Raw genomic sequence first — 19,133 nt, 5'->3', positions numbered from 1 at the left:
CCGTTTTTTTTTTTTTTTTTCGCAGAGGGGAGAGGATGAGACCTACCTGCTACTGAATGAAAAGAAAATAATAAATAAAAAACCGAATCCATGACTAGAAATTAAGTGAAAAGTAATGGAGCATATAAAATTATTGCATATTTGATCACTACGGACCAATGGAAGCACAACACGTGGAGGAAGCGATATTATGTAGTGTCACTCACTCACTCGCTCACTCACGGAATGGTGCTCAAGCTGAGTGGTGAGGCCGCGGCGAATGAAAAAAAATAAATAAATAGATTAATAAAAAAAATGTCATATAGTTTAACTTTGGAAAATGAAAACGAAAACCAATAAAACTACTGTCTCTCTCACACACACACACACACACACACACACACACACACACACACACACACACACACACATTTAGACGAGAGAGAGAGAGAGAGAGAGAGAGAGAGAGAGAGAGAGAGAGAGAGAGAGAGAGAGAGAGAGAGAGTCAGGCGTGTGTCTTACCTTGGCAGGGTACTGGGGCGCCACTTCCCGCCAATACAAGTGGCACCAGGCGGGCCGGACGACAAGAAGTGGCCTTTGTTGCACTCAAATCTGATGCGTCGGTCGTTGCGCACCTGGTGATGACGTGAGATACATGGTGAGGCAGGTGGCGATGGCGTGGCGCGACAGGTATGGCAAGTTAAGGCAGGTGACGAGGAGATAGTGAGACAGATGCCGATAGTGTGGTGAGGCAGGTAAAGGGGTTAAAAAGTGATGAGATATATGAAATGACGTGACTCAAATCGTTATTGTAATCATTGAAGTGAGATGAGGTGAAGTGAAGTGATGTGAAGTGATGAGAAGTGAAGGTTGGCATTGGTATTCATGCAGAAACGCTTTCCTCTCTCGCCGCGACTATTTTCCGAAGTTACAAGGATGATTAGCGAGGTTTTCAAGAGTGTTTCTCCAGTTAAGAGTGTAGAAATCTTATCACTCTGCCTCTAGAACCATGAAAAACACCTTAAAACCTCGCGTACATTTAGATAAAGTCTTTGGAAATAGTGAAGGTGAAGCAGAGAAGTGTTTCATAATACGAGCCATGAAGCGAAGATGAGGTAAGGTAAAAAGTGAAGTGAAGTGAAGTGAAGCGAAGCGAAGATGAGGTGAAGTAAAAGTTGACATCGGTAATTTACAAAGAAAGGCTGTCAAGGGATTTTTTTTTTAACAAGAATATTGAACAAATTCCTGTGTGTGTGTGTGTGTGTGTGTGTGTGTGTGTGTGTGTGTGTGTGTTGTGTGGATTGTGAGTAGCAAATTTGAGATGATTACGTGAAATGATGAGAGTGAATGATTGAATGAATGAATAAGTGAATGATTGAGTGAATGAATGAATGAAGGAAGGAAGGAAGGAAGGAAGGAAGAAATGAATGAATGAATGAAGGAAGGAAGGAATGATGGAAGGAAGTATGAAAGGAAGGCGTACTGTGTGAATTAAAGGAAGGTAGAGGAAGGAAAACAAACATTAACGAGGGATAGGGGAAGAAGTAGGAAAAACGAGCAAAGGAGAAGAGAATAAATGAAAAGGGGAAGAGAAGGAGGAAGGAAGGAATAAAAAACTGAAAAACGTGTATTGAATGAAAAGAAGAAAAGAAAAATGAACGAAAGAGAGAAAGAAATAAGAGAGAGAGAGAGAGAGAGAGAGAGAGAGAGAGAGAGAGAGAGAGAGAGAGAGAGAGAGAGAGAGAGAGAGAGAGAGAGAGAGAGAGAGAGAGAGAGAGAGAGAGAGAGAGAGAGAGAGAGAGAGAGAGAGAGAGAGAGAGAGAGAGAGAGAGAGAGAGAGAGAGAGAGAGAGAGAGAGAGAGAGAGAGAGAGAGAGAGAGAGAGAGAGAGAGAGATGTAGGTATGAACATAAGGTAGACGAAATAAAAAAAACTGTGTACCCTTAGCGATAATGTCACCACGCCTATAATGAACATATTTACTTTGGGAAGGGAGGCGGTGGCCTAGTGGATAAGGTGGTGAGCATAATCGGGCAGACGTCCGCGCATAGGTTGGAATCCCACCACGTACCACCTTGATACTTTACCATTTGTCGAGTGGTTTAAAGTTACCTACATGTCAACAAAATACCCAGATATCCAGATGCGCTAGGGCGGTGATATGGGCTAATATGGGTAAAACTATAGATGAAATTGCTTCCGATTCTAATGGGTGGAAGATGAATAGCGCTTCCCCACAAATACTCTTCAAGTATGCCTACAGGCGCTATAGGCCATAACAGAAAAAGAAAAAGAAAAAGTATATATATATATATATATATATATATATATATATATATATATATATATATATATATATATATATATATATATATATATATATATATATATATATATATATATATATATATATATATATATATATATATATATATATATATATTAAAAAAGACAATGAGCTGGAAATAAAAAAAATAACTAAACATCCATAAAATATTATACACTTAAAGAAATATACCTCCTTTAGCTCATGAAAAATAAATAAATAAATAAATAAACCCAATAAAACATTCAAATATAAAAAAATAGACAAATCGGTACAAATGAAGAGGTGGACGAATAAACACAAGACAGTCGGACAAAGCGAGAACAAATACGAAAACAGTGACAGATGAGATTAAAGCGGAGCAGCAAAGCACATGGACGCATAGGTAATCAAATGAAGAAAGTTAACAACACAACACAACACAACACATGGCAAGACAAGGCTACACGAGATAAAAGCCTGCCGGACACAAGCGACGAAAAAGAGAAAGAGAGAGAGAGAGAAAAGAGAGAGAGACAAGGGAGAGGAGAGAGAGAAGAGAGAGAGGAGACAGGAGAGAGAGAAAAAAAAGGGGGGAATAGAAGAAGAAAACCATCCCCTACACCTCCCTACCACCAACCACGTCACTCTAAACGCCTCTCCGTCGTGAATGGAAAGGAAAAAAAATAATAATAAGCTCCTAAATCAAGAAATGAGACTGGGAGAGATGAAAAGGAGAAAAAAAAAAAAAGAGGCAGTAGATGGTGGTAGACATGTATGTACGTATATGCATATAAGTACGTGGGGAGACGGAGGGAGGCAGACGGCAAGGGTCAGACAGGGGGCACCAGACAAGGGGACAGAAGGGTGGTAACTCAGGGACGGGACGCGAAGGGGGCGACAAGGAGGCTTTTAAGTAATGAGTAGAAAGTGAAGAGAAAAGGTAGTGGAGTCAATAGAGTGGTGAATAGTGGGGAACGGGAGGTGAACAAAAAAAAAAAAAGGAGACACGAGAGGGAAAGACAATAAAAGGAGGGAGAACCGGAGGAGAGAACGTAAGAGGGAAGAGCGATAGGAGAGAGTGGGAACATCGGTAAAGAAGAAGAGAAAAATAGATATGTAAAGAAAAGAGGGAGAGAAAAATAGACGACGACCAGTGTGGGAATAGACTAAAAGAGAGAGAGAGAGAGAGAGAGAGAGAGAGAGAGAGAGAGAGAGAGAGAGAGAGAGAGAGAGAGAGAGAGATGATAAAGAAAATTGCCCTTGAAAAAAAAAATAGTCGGCAGAATAAATAAAAAAGAGGAAAGGAAAAAGAAAGGACATAGAGAAGAGTAACTGGAGAGCGAGAAAATAAATAAAAAATGGAAAAAAAGGAGACAGAAAAAGAAGGAATATAAAAGTAGAACAACAGGAACACGAGAAAAGCTCCCCAGACGAAACGAACAAAAAAATAACAATAAATAAATAGGCGGAGTGAAAGAGAAAAAAATCTAGATACCATAAGAAAAAAAGTAGAGAATAGGGATGATAAAGAAGAGGGAATGTGAAGGAAGCGACCGCGTGCAATACAGTTATTCTGATTAGAAGTTGAGGAGAGAATTTACTTTCCTTACACTGCCTCTTACTTGTCTTAATCCCTTCAGTATACCAGGACACATTTCCATATTCATTCTGCTTACTATTTGGTGATTTTACACAGCTTCAGAAACTTAATGTGGGGGGTTGAAATAGTGAAGACTGTGGACATTAATTTTCTGACCTCCACAGACCCTTGCTAATGTCAATAAAATCGTCTAATCGTACATAAAATTCATGGTAAAAAGCTTCTCAGTACTAAAGAGCCTCCTTACTTGTCTTCATCCCTTCAGTATACCAGGACACATTTCCATATTCATTCTGCTTACTATTTGGTGATTTTACACAGCTTCAGAAACTTAATGTGGGGGGTTAAAATAGTGAAGACTGTGGACATTAATTTTCTGACCTCCATAGACCCTTGCTAATGTCAATAAAATCGTCTAATCATATATAAAACTCATGGTAAAAAGCGTCCCAATAGTGAAGGGGTTAATCTTACGTCATGTGATCTACTAAGTCTAAAGAAAACACTGAGAACCATAAGAAATATACCTAACACAGTATATGGGAGTTTACTTGCGTATCTCCCTTTACTTCTATGATTTGTTGTCTTAACCCATTCAGTACTGGGAAGCATTTTTCACCATGAGTTTTGAGTATTATTGGACGATTTTATTTGCATTAGGAAGGGTCTATGGAGATCAGAAGATTAATAACCAGAGCCCTCATTATTTGAATCCCCAAGTATGTTTCTGTAGCTGTATAAAATCCCCATACGGTCAGCAGAATAGATATAAAAACGTATCATGGTACTGAAGGGGTTATAAGAATGTCAGACGGTAAAGCGAGTATTTTTTTTTCCTTTTTTCTTCCCGTAATCTTTCGCCATCTACTTTACAGACGATCTAAAGAAAACTGCAGTACTATCAAATCATTAGAGTAGTAAAGATTGGCGACTGAATGGGTCTTTTTTCTTTATCTTCTTGTTGTCTGTGGCCAGTTCTCCCCTCTCACATAAACAAAAAGCTTAAGATGCATGAGGAAAGACACCAAAGAGAGCAAAGCGGGTACTGTGTGCATCTTTCTCATCAATTTTACTGTTACGTGAATTACTGATAGTCTAGAAAAAAAAAAAAGACTATCAGCACACCAGTTTGTTTATTTCCCCTTAGTGTCTTGTGATTTACTGATAACCTTAACCCTTCAGTACCATAACGGGTTTTCATATATATATTCTGCTTACTGCTTAGTGATTTTATACAGCTTCAGAAACTTAAGTGGGATTTAGAATAGTGAAGACTCTGGTCAATACCTTTCTGACCTCCATAGATTCTTCCTAATATCAAAAAATAATCTAATCACAGCAAAACTCATGGTAAAAATGCGTCCCAGTACTGAAGGGGTTACTTGGGATTAAAATAGTGAAGACTCTGGTCATTAATCTTCCAACCTTCATAGATCTTTTCTAATGTCAATGAAATAATTTAATCACACCTAAACTCGTGATAAAAATATGTCCCATTACTGAAGGGGTAAAAAAAAGTCAGAGTGAATGACCGGCGCATCAGAGGAGCTAAGACTGAGACATGACACCACAGACAGGCAGTGAACAGTGTGCGGAAAGTGACTCGACTCCTCAGCTCCTGCCTGCGCCACTCACCTTCTTGACGTAGGGGCGGTAGATGTACATGCCCATGTTGCCCACCAGGAGAACGCGTCCGTCAGGCAGGTAACCAGGGAACGAGCAGTATACTGTGGAGGGTACAAACACACACACACACACACACACACACACACACACACACACACACACACACACACACTATTAGTCTCCAAACAACAAACATTCACGATGTTCTATTCTGTGACAATCGTGTTTTGATTCTGCCTTCATTGCAAGTGACTAGTATGTTCTATCCATCCTCACTATGTCCTGCCTGCCTTCACTATGTCCTGTCTGTCTTCATCATGCCCTATCTGTTTCCCCTGTGCACTATCTGTCTTCACTATCCGGTGCTGCCACGCTGCAGGTCAACGGGTTCAGCTCAATAAAAGAAATGGCTGACATACAACTCCATATCATGTCAAACTAATGAAGCTTAACAAAGCGTGTTGTTAATAACAAGAACACCGCAGGGACTGACCTATCTTGCACCAGGGGATGCGACCCGTCCAGTTCCCAAAGTGGCACTTGGTGGTGGCGGGCCCCATCAGCTGGAAGCCGTCCTTGCAGCGGAAGCGAGCGAACATTCCATGGGCTGTGCGCGGCGCGATCACCATGCCATTGCGAGGCCGCCGAGGAAGCTTCTTGCACCTCGCTGCCCAATACATACATACACACACACACACACACACACACACACACACACACACACACATGTACGTATATATATATATATATATATATATATATATATATATATATATATATATATATATATATATATATATATATATATATATATATATATATATAATTGTATGATAATTCCTTGACTGGTAAATAAAGAAGCAGCAATCGCATGTATATGAAGTGTAAACATGTAAGAGACACGCCTAAGTTTTGCGCAGTACTGTGCGGCAGTAAGTTGTGGCGAGTGGTTCTCACCTGGTTCGCAGTGCGGGTAGTGTGTCCAGGTGCCGTTGTAGCAGGCGGAGGGCACGCTGGTGACGGATGGCTCGTAGGTCTTGTTGCACACCACTCGGATGATGCTCCCGTGAGGCACCATCGTGCCCGCCTGAGACTCGTTGGTGAGGCGGCCGTTCTCAATGGTAGGCACAACGCACGGCGCTGAGTGGGTGGTGGGAAGACTAAAGGTCACTCACGACCACATTTCATGACGCACACAGACTAAATCAACACAATAACACACCGTCTGCTTGACTCCTACTGGTGCACAATGTGTGCTGGGGACCATGATCAAGCATTCCTTTCAAAATCATCAGTCTGCTTCCTTCCCTCTCATTCCACTCATTCACGGCATTAACTGTCTCGGAACTCACCCAGAACAGGGTTAAAAAGAAAATAATAAATATAAATAAACAAATTAATTAACAAAAAAATCAAGTCCCATGAGTATTTCAATAATTACTTAAGCAGATGGCGGATGTACATCTGCACTAATTACTGAGGCCAGGCATTTGCTAACCATGTGTTATTTAAGTGAAATTCATAATCTCGCTTAGCTCGGACAGTAAACAATAATTTTGCTTTACTTTTTGTTTCGTTTTGCAAATGAAATATACATACAACACGTGCCAAGCACATACGTATGCATACATGAAGACTAAGCCCAACATTATCAAAACAGCACCGTCACTAAAATAAGTCTCTCACAGGTGTTAAAAGTAAGGAAACAAGAAAAATCTCCACTGTTGCAAAAAAAATAGTAAAAAAAGTCAGCCTGTCGCAGCCTCGGCGTGTCCGGCGGGCCATGCTCGGCGCGGTGATGTCTGCAGCTTCCGCCACTCCGCGTGAACTATCTTTCAGGAAGCGACTAACAAAACCTAGGCCGGTATTGAGTCCCGGAAGTAAGAGCAACAGGCCGATTTTTCCACTCTCGTGCGAAATAGTCTTTCAACAGTTCACAGGACTAATCTATAAGCTGACAGGTAAAAAAAAAAAAAAAAAGTTTTCTGGGATATGAATATTACTCAAATAGAAGGACTGCACACACACACACACACACACACACACACACACACACACACACACACACACACACACACATACGTTTGAATAAAAATATGCATAGTTATTTCCTTTTAAAAACAGAACATTCCGCACTTCGCTCACTCCTGTAAAAAAACTAAATAAATGAAAAATAAAACAAATAAATAAACACACCCACACACACACACACACACACACACACACACACACACACACACACACACACACACACACACACACACACACACACACACACACACACACACACACACACACACACACACACACTCACCTAGACACTTGGGCAGCGGGTTGGACCAGGTACCGTTCTTCTGGCAGACGGTGCGGCGGTCATGGTAACCTTCGTATTTCATATTCTCGTTGCAGTAAAATCTGATTTCCGTTCCGTAATTATAGGAAGAGAATGTTCCCTCCAGCCTCCCGTTATGCAGCACTCCAGGAGGCCCGCAATCGATCTCTGACAGAAGCGAAGAGGAAAATTAAACTGTTAACGTAGAATGCACTGCGTAATTAAGAGTCTGAATTCATGGGTTAGTATTTCTGGCCTCGAAGTCTCGTAAAGTTTTCTGTGCGTGAATTTATACTACATCTTTTATATAAAAACCAGGAAAATATGCGTGCAACTTTTATGGATTTCGGGGAAGTGTCATTAATCGAAGCACGTGGTGAGAAGACTGATGAGGACAGGGAGAAACAGCGGTCACTCACGCACAGCCACAAGCACAGTCATTTCCTTCCGTAACCTTCTCACCTTTACACTTGGGCATGCTGCCGCTCCACTGCCTGTTGGGTCCGCAGCGGCGCGTCTCCGGCCCCACGATCATGTACGAGTAGTCGCAGGTGTAGGTGACCACGGCGTTGTAGAAAAACGAGCTGTAACTTGCCTTGCCATGAGGAGGATTCACCGGAACCTCACACTTGATGGCTTAAATGGTGGAGAGACGGGAGGAGTCAGGGCAGGGTTGGGCAGGTGAGTCAAGTCGCTAATCAACTATATAGCTATAGAAAACTCTAACTATAAATTTTCCTGTGCTTCTCTAGAATATAGACCAAAAAGAGATGCCCCCATATGTGCTACACTCCTCTACCACTACACACCTAACAGCAAATGAAAATAAATAATATTCGCTGAAGAATATTATAACTTCAATTGACATGTCTTCCTAAATGGCAAACATAACATATATTTAACGCTTTCATCATTTACTAGTCTTCAACCGCCACACTCAAGGAAACAGCCACTATCCCTTCATCTCATCAGTACCAGGACGCGTTTTCATATTCATTCCACCTACTATTTGACAATTTTATACAGCTTCAGAAACATATGTTTGGATTAGAATAGTAAAGACTGTGGCTACTAATCTTCAGATCACCATAGACCCTTCCTAATGCAAATAAAATCGTTTAATCATACCCCAAAGTCAAGATAAAAATACGTGTCATATTGAAGAGGTTAATAGTTTGAGTATTCCAGTTCGCTACTTTACCCTTACGTTTACAGTTAGGAAGCTCCCGCGGGCTCCAAGTTCCGTCCTGATGGCAGCGGTACACGTTGCGACCCTCCATCTCGAAGCCAGGGCGGCAGTGGTAGGTGACGCGGCAGTCGTAGTGGTAGCAGCTCTCCTCCTTGAAGCCATTCAGGATCTCGCCGGGGTCGCCGCACTCCTTGGCTGCCGCAGAGGAAGACAGAGGCGAGATGTTGATGGGTGAGGAACAGATGGCTCCACTGCTACCGCTCGAATAATGATGATGGTGATGATGGTGATAACTGATAACAGACCCATCTCTTCACTACGCAGATAGAGATGGCGGATCATAGCGTGATTTGGAGTAATGGGAGGTTTCAAGAAGTGATAGGTTGTCATGGAAAGATCAGCGGAGGCGAGGAGTGATGGTTAGTGATGGATGGCAGCAGTGGAGATGTTGGTGAAGGGAAGATCTTTGTTGTGCTGCGTGGTGATGGGATGACAGTGAAAGGTGAGGAGTGAAAGCGTTGTGCGAAGCAGCGAGTGGTGATGGTGATGATGGTGATGTTGATGGTGATGGTGATGGGTGGGTGGGTAACGCTACGGGAGTTGTGACAGTGAGGGACACAGTGGTAGGCTGCTCGTCCCTCTGAGTTTGGGGAGGTTGCTGCCCAGACATCCAACACTAACTAACATAGACACACGGGGAAGGGCTCTCATATCACTACTACACTAACTACTGCTACTTGTATCATTATTATTATTATCATTATTAATATTATTATTATTATTATTTATGGTACAAAAACCTAGTCTGTCATAAAAGTATTTCTTCCTGCTTTAATGGCTGTCTTATTTGCTGCACCAGTAAGCCAGTGAGGCAAAAAGAATTATTGTACGTATACTTATAGAGCTTCCGGAGTCTGGCCCGCGGGCAGAACGTGCGCTACATTATCGCGTTTGTTTGGCTGGACGCTTCTAGCGACGAAAGGACTTTCTTGGATAGACGTGTACATATATATATATATATATATATATATATATATATATATATATATATATATATATATATATATATATATATATATATATATATATATATATATTGCATGTGTGTGTGTGTGTGTGTGTGTGTGTGTGTGTGTGTGGTGGGTGGGTGTGTTGTGTGTGTGTGTGTGTGTTTGTGGGTGGTTGGGTGGGTGTGGTGTGTGTGTGTGTGTGTGTGTGTGTGTGTGTGTGTGTGTGTGTGTGTGTGTGTGTGTGTGTGTGTGTGTGTAAGAGAGAGAGAGAGAGAGAGAGAGAGAGAGAGAGAGATACACACCCACACACACACAGGTAGGCACGCACGCACGCACACTCACACCGCTGCGTCTGGTGTGGTGGTGGTGCGTCACATACTCACGCTGACACACAATCTCCGGGCCGAACCACTGCATCGTGTTGTTGTACAAGAAGCACTTCGCCACGTCAAAGCCAACTGTCGAGAAGCCTTCCTCGCACGCGTACTTCAGGGTGTGGTTCACCTCAAACCTCGTCCTGGACTCGATGCCGTCGTGGCGAGCGTTGGGGATGGCGGGCGGGTTCGTGCAGTACACTGGCAGGGAGCACATGCAGAAGACACATCTAAGTGAAAAAAAGGTGATGTGGTGTACGTATTGTGTTGACATTCTACTCTAAACAGTGAAAGATACGTGTGTGGAGGTCAACAATTTAAAAGTGGCGACTAGAGGTGGACATGAGATGGCATTTACTCGTACTGGCACCACCTTAGTCCATCTGAGGCAGCATGTTGGGGCATCATCCAGAGGGAGTAGTGCTGGGGCGGGCAGGGACATACTGTATTGGTATGTTGAGGGTGTACACTTAATGGATGACATATATTAAAGGTTTCGGTGCAGGAAGTCCACGAGAGAGAGAGAGAGAGAGAGAGAGAGAGAGAGAGAGAGAGAGAGAGAGAGAGAGAGAGAGAGAGAGAGAGAGAGAGAGAGAGTGTGTGTGTGGCTGGAACACTATGGAAACACTATTAGTCGCGTATGGAATGTGCTGTGAAGAGAGCCCTGAAGAGAGCTTTGGAACCCGCCCTAATTGGTTATTGTATTTTTTGGTGAGACGAGAGAAGCGAAGGGAGGATATATAATGGAATATTTACTAAAGGACCTCGGAGGAGTGGAGTGGAGGCAAGGAGTAAGAGGAGAGTGTCGGAGAGGAGGCACAGAAGGAGGGAGGGACAGAGAGAGTGAGAGAGAGGGAGATGGGAAAGTGGCAGAGGCTGGAAAAGAGGGAAGGAAAAATGTTTAAGAAAAGAAAATGGAAGACAAAAAGTTATAATAAAGGGAAGAGGGGAGGTAGCATCATCCATCCCCCCCTACGAGACTCACACACACACACACACACACACACCTTAGCAAGGGAAGGAGGGAACTTTGTCAAGAAAAAGGCTTGACTACAAAAAGCAAGGAAGAGAGAGAGAGAAAGAGAGGGAGAGAAAAGAAGACAAGAAGACAAGTGAGAGTGGAGGAGAAAAAAAAAACAGGGCAAGAGAAAAGATACATAAGGACTGCGATGAAAAAATGGAGGAATGTAATGGAGAGAGAGAGAGAGAGAGAGAGAGAGAGAGAGAGAGAGAGAGAGAGAGAGAGAGAGAGAGAGAGAGAGAGAGAGAGAGAGAGAGAGAGAGAGAGAGAGAGAGAGAGAGAGAGAGAGAGAGAGAGAGAGAGAGAGAGAGAGAGAGAGAGAGAGAGAGAGAGAGAAGGAAAGAAGATACATAAGGGTAATGTTCGAAAGAGGAAACCAAAGAGGAGGGTAAAAGGAAGGAAGGAGGAAAGAAGGAAAGAAAGAAGGGAGGAAGGAAGGAAAAGGCGAAAAAGAAACAGCATCCCTAATTATAGATGCGGAAGACAAGAGGGGAGTACGAAGAGGAATGAAGGAGGAAGGGAAGAGAAGATAAGATGCGTAAATAAGGTAAACGAAAGGAATAAAGTAGGAACGAAAGGAAATAATATTTGCAGAGAGAGAGAGAGAGAGAGAGAGAGAGAGAGAGAGAGAGAGAGAGAGAGAGAGAGAGAGAGAGAGAGAGAGAGAGAGAGAGAGAGAGAGAGAGAGAGAGAGAGAGAGAGAGAGAGAGTTCATTGCTGGTGCCTTTGACATGGTGTGGCCTCAAGGCATCACCACCAAACTGAGATGGCTCTGCGGTGACTTTCTACATCTCCAAGACTATTCTCGTGACAGACACTTCGCGTTGTGGTAAACGGCCACTCATCTCATGAAGAGCCTGCCGAAGCAAGTGTGCCCCAGGAAAGTGTTCTCAGTCTTTCATCCAGGAGCGTGTATTCCAACGACATCTTGCTGCTGATTCCTGAGGCAAGAGCGTGGGCAGACTGTACCCTGACACTCGCTGTGGGAGGCGAGCACCACCAGACAGTCGGCCGCATTAACCAGTCACTGCAGAGCATCACTTTGTGGAGCAAGAGATGGCAAGTCTCCTTCGCCAAGAGAAGACACAAGCTGCTCTCCTCTCACGAAGACAAATGCCATCTACTAGGACCAGCACCTTATACTCCTAGAAGGCAGGAGTCAAGTCAGCATTCTGAGGGTCGACCTAGACTCCAAATTGACATTTAGCAGCCATGTCAAGAAGGTTGCTGTCTGAAGCTGTATCCGTCGTGTCGCTCATATTTCCGACGTTCAGGGTGTCAGCACATTGTACAAGGCGCAGGTCCTCTCCCTGAATGAGTATGCGCCACTTTTCTTTTATGTAAGAGAGGAGAACTGGCCAAGAGCAACAAAAATTACAAAGAAAAAAGGCCCACTGAGTTTGGACCTCCTGCCCTTCATCGTACCTCGGCATACTTGATCGGGTTCAGGCCAGAACCAAGACTGAAACCTCCTGACAGAGGTACACCAGTTCTCCAATCCCTCCAGCAGCTGAGTGGCGTGACAGGTTTGTGTGTGATGTACAAGATACTCAGAATACAACTCCCGAAAATAACAGCACTACCTCGCCACGCCACAGTACCCGAGTGGCTCAGAACTCAACCACCAAACAGCCTTATGTGAGGACGGGACACTACCTCTGCTCCTTCCTCCCTTGAGTGTGGAATACCATGGCGAGCCAGACGGATCTGCACCTCATCCATTAAATCCCTGCAAGTCTTCAAATCACGTGTAAATGTCTGGCTGCAGGGGAACCACCTTGATAAATGGATAAAGGCATCTCATCCTATTGTCTATTATCTGTATAAATAAAAAGCTTAGAATGTAAGTTGTCCGTAGCATCCAAACTGTGACTTTAGCTCCTTATTTCCCCATGTTAATTTGCTGCATTAAATTTAAATGAGAGAGAGAGAGAGAGAGAGAGAGAGAGAGAGAGAGAGAGAGAGAGAGAGAGAGATATGGGAGGGGGACATAATGAGAAAGGAAGGCTGAATCAAGAAAGAGAAGAATTAGAAAGAAGCAAAGAAAAAGTGAAAAGAATAATGAGAAAGGGAATGTGAAATAAACAAAGAATGAAAGAAATAAAGAAAAAGAAAGAAAGAAAGGAAGTCAGGAAAGAAGGAAGATGGAGTTAGTGGGGGGGGGAGAGAAAAAGGTGAAGAATAAACGAAACAGGAAGAGTGAAGGAAGAATCAAGAACGTGAAATAAAAGAGAGAAAGAAAAAGAAGAGTAAAAGGAGGAAGAGATGGAAAGGGAGAAAACAAAATAAAGGAGGGTGGAATAACGAAAAAAAAGGACGAAGAATAAAGGAAGAAGGAAGGAAGGAATGATAAAAAAAAACAAGAAGTAACATAAAAGGCAATCAGAATCAAAGAAGAGAAGGTGGAAGAGAAAAAGAATAAAAAGAGGAAGAAAGAAGCAATGATGAAAAAGAAAGGAAGGAAAGAAGGAGAAAGAGTAAAGGAGAAAAGGAAAAAAAGAAAAAAGACAACAAAAAAGACAATTAGAATCAAGAAAAAGAGAATAAAGAGGAAGAAGAAGAAAAAGAGGAAGAGGGAGAGATGATAGAAAACAAAGCAACAGTAAGAGGAGACAAATGAAGAAGAAGGAAGGAATAATGAAATAAATAAGTCACGAGAAAGGAAGTTAGAATTAAGGAAGAGAGGGAGAAGGAAGAGGAAAAGAGGGAGGAGGAGGAAAAGAAGAAGGAAGAAAAGGAGAAGAAGGAGGAAGAGTAAAAGAGGAAAAAAGAAGAGTGAAGGAGGGAGAAGGAGGACGAATACAAGAGTGAGAAGAAAAAGAAAGAAAAGAAGAAGAAGGAGGAAGAGTAAAAGAGGAAGAAGGAAGACTAAAGGAGGGAGAAGGAGGAAAAGTAAGAGGAAGAAGAGAAATAAGATGGAAGAATAGGAAGAACAGTAAAAAGAGGAAGAAGAAGAAGGAAGAGGAAAGAAAATAGAAGAAGAGGAAAGGAAAAAGGAAGAGGAAAAGTCAAAGAAGGAGGCAATGGTACTTACAGTTTTCCCGACACTCAGGTGCAGTTGCCGACCACTCTCCGTTGCCCTGACAGACACGCCGCTCCTCCCCCAGCAGGTGGTACCCCTTCGGCAGGAGGTGAGGGAGAGAATGAGGGAAAGGGAAGAAGAGTAAGTAAGTTAGTTTGTGTCCCCTCACTCCGCTACTCTCACTCCTTCCCTTGACACCTTGAAAAACGCTCTCCCTCTTCCTTACCATGCTTGCCTCTTACTGTATTCACACCTCTCTCTCTCTCTCTCTTTCTCTCTCTCTCTCTCTCTCTCTCTCTCTCTCTCTCTCTCTCTCTCTCTCTCTCTCTCTCTCTCTCTTACATACATATACGCAAGCACTGACATATATACACACACACTCTGACGCACACACACACACACACACACACACACACGGGGTTTATGTACACAGGCATTTATGAAACACAGACAAACAGAAGCGCAAACTCACAATTCTGAAAAAAATACATCCACACATAAACAGTGGCTCGCATTTTCATTTTTCCTTTCACGTTCATACGCACACCTCTTCTCTCTCTCTCTCTCTCTCTCTCTCTCTCTCTCTCTCTCTCTCTCTCTCTCTCTCTCTCTCTCTCTTAGAATCGAAAACTCCTAATCAAATTTCACTTTTTATCTTATATGTCAGCGGGAGTTTGTTGGCTTGGCTATGCACGGGTCGAGAGGGAGGGAGGGAAGGAGAGAGGGAGAAAGGAAGAGAGGGAAGGAGAGAGGGAGGAAGGGAGGCCGTGGTGGACTCTGAGGGGAATAAAAATGGGGCAATACATCACACTCTCGTAAATCAAACGGAAAAAGTTTGTAAAGAGAGGAATATATAATTCTCTCGGGCCGTGTGAGGGCTGACGGAGGGGTCGAGAGAGCGAGAGGGAGAGAGGAAGTGACATGTATACGTTAGGTTAGGTTAGGTTAGGTTTTGCCGCTTCAGTACTGAGACGCATTTTTATTATGAATTGTTAGTGTGATTAGACGATTTTACTGCCATTAGGAAGAGTCTATGGAGGTCAGAAGATTAATGGCCACAGCCTTCGCTATTTTAATCCCCCCACATAAGTTTCTGAAGCTGTATAAAACCACCACATAGTTAGCAGAATGAATAAGAAAACGTGTCTTGGTACTGAAGGGTCTAAGTTGGGCTAGGTAAGAGCAGTGACTGTGTTAGATTAAGTCAGGTTAGATCAAATTACAGTGAACTTATACAGGAACTGCCACGTGTAGGCCTGGCAGCTTCTTTTTCATATGTAAGAGAGGAGGACTGGCCAAGGGCAACAAAAATATAAAGAAAAAAGGTCCACTCAGTTGCTAGTCTACTTATAGAGCCGATGGAATTAGCCTAATGATGGGGACAAATGTCTTTAAAAAGCTGATTACGTTAGGATAGATCAGGCTGGAGTGAAAAATGTATCAGTCGAGGCTATGTCATGTAATGTTATGATGTGTCTCGTTATGTTAAGTCAGGCAGGAGTGAGATGTATGCCAGTTTAGGTTTTGGTTAGATTAGGTGAGGTAACTTAATCCAGGAGTGCGCTGGTTCAAGTTATTTTATGATAGATTACGTTAGATTAGGTTGAGTTTTGGCTGGAGGGAAGAGTATGCCAGCTCAAGTCATGTTAGATAAGGTTACTTATCTAACATTTTTACCTTGAGATTTGTGTACTATTAGACCACTTTATTTACATTAGGAAGGGTCTATGGAGGTCAGAAGATTAATGGCCAGAGTTCTCACTATTTTAATACCTAACATGAGTTTCTGAAGCTATATAAAATCACCAAACAGTAAGCAGAATGAATATTGAAAGGCGTCCTGGTACTGAATGGATTAAGGCGTCCTGGTACTGAATGGATTAAGATCAGCACTGTGTTTGTTCAATGTAAGTTACGTTACATTAGAGTGAGGGATGTGCTAATTCATGTTACTGGAGGGACGCTTGGCCAGAGTGTTCAGGAATAAGAGTAAAGGTGCAGGAATATCTGTACTGCAAAGGCTCACTGTAAAATTCGAGAGTGACATTTCGTAAACAGCTCTTTTGTACGCCTTGCCTCCAACAGCTTGCTCTCATTCTTGCTCCTTCCTACTTTTTCTCCTCAGCCTGCCTTTCTTTTCTTCTCCGTTTTTTGTTCATTTTCTAAGTTATACGAAAATGAAATGAGATGGAAGAAGTGGAAGAAAGGAAGGCTTGAAGGGAGGAAAGAAAGAAGGAAGGTAGGCAGGGAGGGAGGGAGGAAGGTATGACAGAAGGCAAAAGGGAAGGAGCAAGGGATTAAGGACTGAGAATGAACGAATAAGGAAAGATAGGGAAGGGTAGTAATGAATGAAGGAAATAACTTAAAGAGGAAAGCTTAGAAATGAGTAAAGGATGACATGCAGAAAGAAAATAAGAAGGAAGGACTGGAAAAAGGAAAGAAAAAGACAGCGGACAGGAAACGCCAGATAAACCGATGAATGAATGAATGAAAGAAGGAAACAAGGAAGGGAAAATAAACAAATGAAGAAGAAAAGGAAGGAAGGAAGCAAGAAAAAAAGAGACAGGAGCAGGAATGATCAAATAAACAAATGAAGGAATGAAGGAAAGAAGGAAGCAGGGAGAGGGAAAAAAGGAAGAAAAAGACACGACTACGGAGGAGGGTTGGGGTCGGGGCCCTGGGGAAAGCGAGGGGCCGCTCCGCTGGGAATTCAAGGGAGAAGGGGGAGAGAAGCGGGAGATGAAATTTTTGGGGCAAGAAAGAAGGGAGAACAGCCAAGGGAGAGGAGAGCTAGAGCGTAGGTGTGGTAAAGTATATATTAATTTTCATTCGGCCCCTTCCCTCTTGCTCCAGTGCTGCTATTTCCTAAGGGGACAGGCAGCGGCACCTCTCCCTCTTCTTCCTCCTCCTCCTCTTCTTCTTCTTTTTCCTCCTCCTCCTCCTCCTCCTCCTCCTCCTCCTCCTCCTCCTCCTCCTCTTCCTCTTTCAGAAGTGCCTACGATAAGCTTCTCCAGAATGATTTCCTCACTCGGTCTCACTATCGCGATCCGTCATCACCATCACTACCCCCTCCTCCTCCTCCTCCTCCTCCTCCTCCTGCTCCTCCTCCTATTTCTTCTCCTTCTCCTCCACCTTCATCATCATCACCACCACCACCACCACCACCATGGCCACTGTTGGTGCTGGTGTCGTAAGTTGTATCTCACTACTTGTATCATCACCACCACCAATGGTCTTACTGATTTTCTTTCACCATCACTACAGTCACCATTACTACCGTTGCCTTTCACTATCACCATCACTATTCCACTAAGTTTCTTCCCTCATCACCACTACGTCCACCACAAGTTTTTCTTCCCTCATCACCACTACGTCCACCACAAGTTTTTTTCTTCCCCTTCATCTTCACCACTACACCACCACAAACCTTCCTCAGTCACTACTATCACCACTAAAACACCATCACCATTTACTCCTCTCGTGTCATCACCACTGACACCATTCTCACCACCACAACCACCAGTCACCATCAGCCACATCCCGACAACACCACACAGCCAGTCTTCCTTTACTATCATCACCACTATCACCACCACCACCACCACCACCACCACAGCCACGCGCTACAGTACTCGCTAGCTACACTTTCACAAATTTAAAATGCTGACAGCTACCATAATTACTTTATCAGAGGCAAATGTTTGGAAACTTATTACCAAACAGTATACCGCGTGAAAGCCAAATATACGCGAACTATTAATGGAGAGAGTACATGGACAAACAATAAGCACGGTTGAGAGAGAGAGAGAGAGAGAGAGAGAGAGAGAGAGAGAGAGAGAGAGAGAGATGGGAGGTGGACGTAATGAGAAAAGAAGGCAGAATCAGGAAGAGAGATATTAGAAAGGAGCAAAACGATAGTGGAAAGAATGATGAGAAAGGGAAGGTGAAATGAAGGAAGAATGAAGAATGAAAGAAATAAAGTCAGGAAAAAAAGGAAGATGGAGTTAGGGAGAAGAGGATCAAATGAAGAGTAAAGGGAAGAGGAAGAGTGAAGGAAGAAACAAGAATGAGAAATGAAAGAGAGAAAGAGATAGAAAGAAGAGTAAAGGAAAGAGAGAGAGAGAGAGAGAGAGAGAGAGAGAGAGAGAGAGAGCTACCATCAGACAGTCAACTTTTATTGCAGTACTTATTTTATGAACCATGACAATTTGAAAATGTAATTAATATTGTACTCCATCTTGTCATTGTTTATAGGTATTAAAAAATCGGATTCCGTCAACTGGGAATAATGACAAAATGAACAGTTTGCCTAGCTACCTCAAGGAGAGACGTCACAAAATAGGTACAAAGTAAGTTTCATATCTATAAATTAAACGGAGATTCAAACAAGGAGACTGGCAACCGAGAGGGCCTTTTTTCCTTTATATTTGTGTTGCCCTTGGTCAGTCATTCTCTCTTACATAATAATAATAATAATAATAATAATAATAATAATAATAATAATAATAGTAATGATAATAACAATATTAAAACATGCCCTATCCTTATTACTGACCCTTAAAACTTTGCCTAAATAACAAAGGTGGCATAAGCAAGGTCACCATGGTCTCTTAACTCCTTCAGTATCATAATGTGTTTTAATATGTATTTATTCTGGTTACAATTTGGTGGTT

General features: G+C 42.7%; 1 protein-coding gene across 4 annotated transcripts in view; it reads right to left on the bottom strand.

The window, feature by feature from the left end:
* The window catches only part of LOC123516957, a 74,795-nt gene that overhangs the window by 16,842 nt on the left and 38,820 nt on the right, over nt 1-19,133 (bottom strand). For 3 of the 4 annotated variants that reach the window (XM_045276749.1, XM_045276751.1, XM_045276750.1), the window contains exons 5-13: nt 14,473-14,557; nt 10,427-10,618; nt 9,052-9,228; nt 8,307-8,480; nt 7,827-8,012; nt 6,470-6,652; nt 6,006-6,179; nt 5,522-5,613; nt 502-614 (exon numbers count right to left, since the gene is read on the bottom strand). In XM_045276749.1, coding sequence (XP_045132684.1) covers nt 502-614; nt 5,522-5,613; nt 6,006-6,179; nt 6,470-6,652; nt 7,827-8,012; nt 8,307-8,480; nt 9,052-9,228; nt 10,427-10,618; nt 14,473-14,557 — 1,376 coding nt within the window. The remainder of the gene's footprint in view (nt 1-501; nt 615-5,521; nt 5,614-6,005; nt 6,180-6,469; nt 6,653-7,826; nt 8,013-8,306; nt 8,481-9,051; nt 9,229-10,426; nt 10,619-14,472; nt 14,558-19,133) is intronic. The other variant, XM_045276752.1, reaches the window with a different exon arrangement.

Source organism: Portunus trituberculatus, chromosome 41 (assembly GCF_017591435.1).
Source record: "Portunus trituberculatus isolate SZX2019 chromosome 41, ASM1759143v1, whole genome shotgun sequence".
NCBI lineage: Eukaryota > Metazoa > Arthropoda > Malacostraca > Decapoda > Portunidae > Portunus > Portunus trituberculatus.
This window is presented reverse-complemented; position numbering and strand designations above follow the sequence as displayed.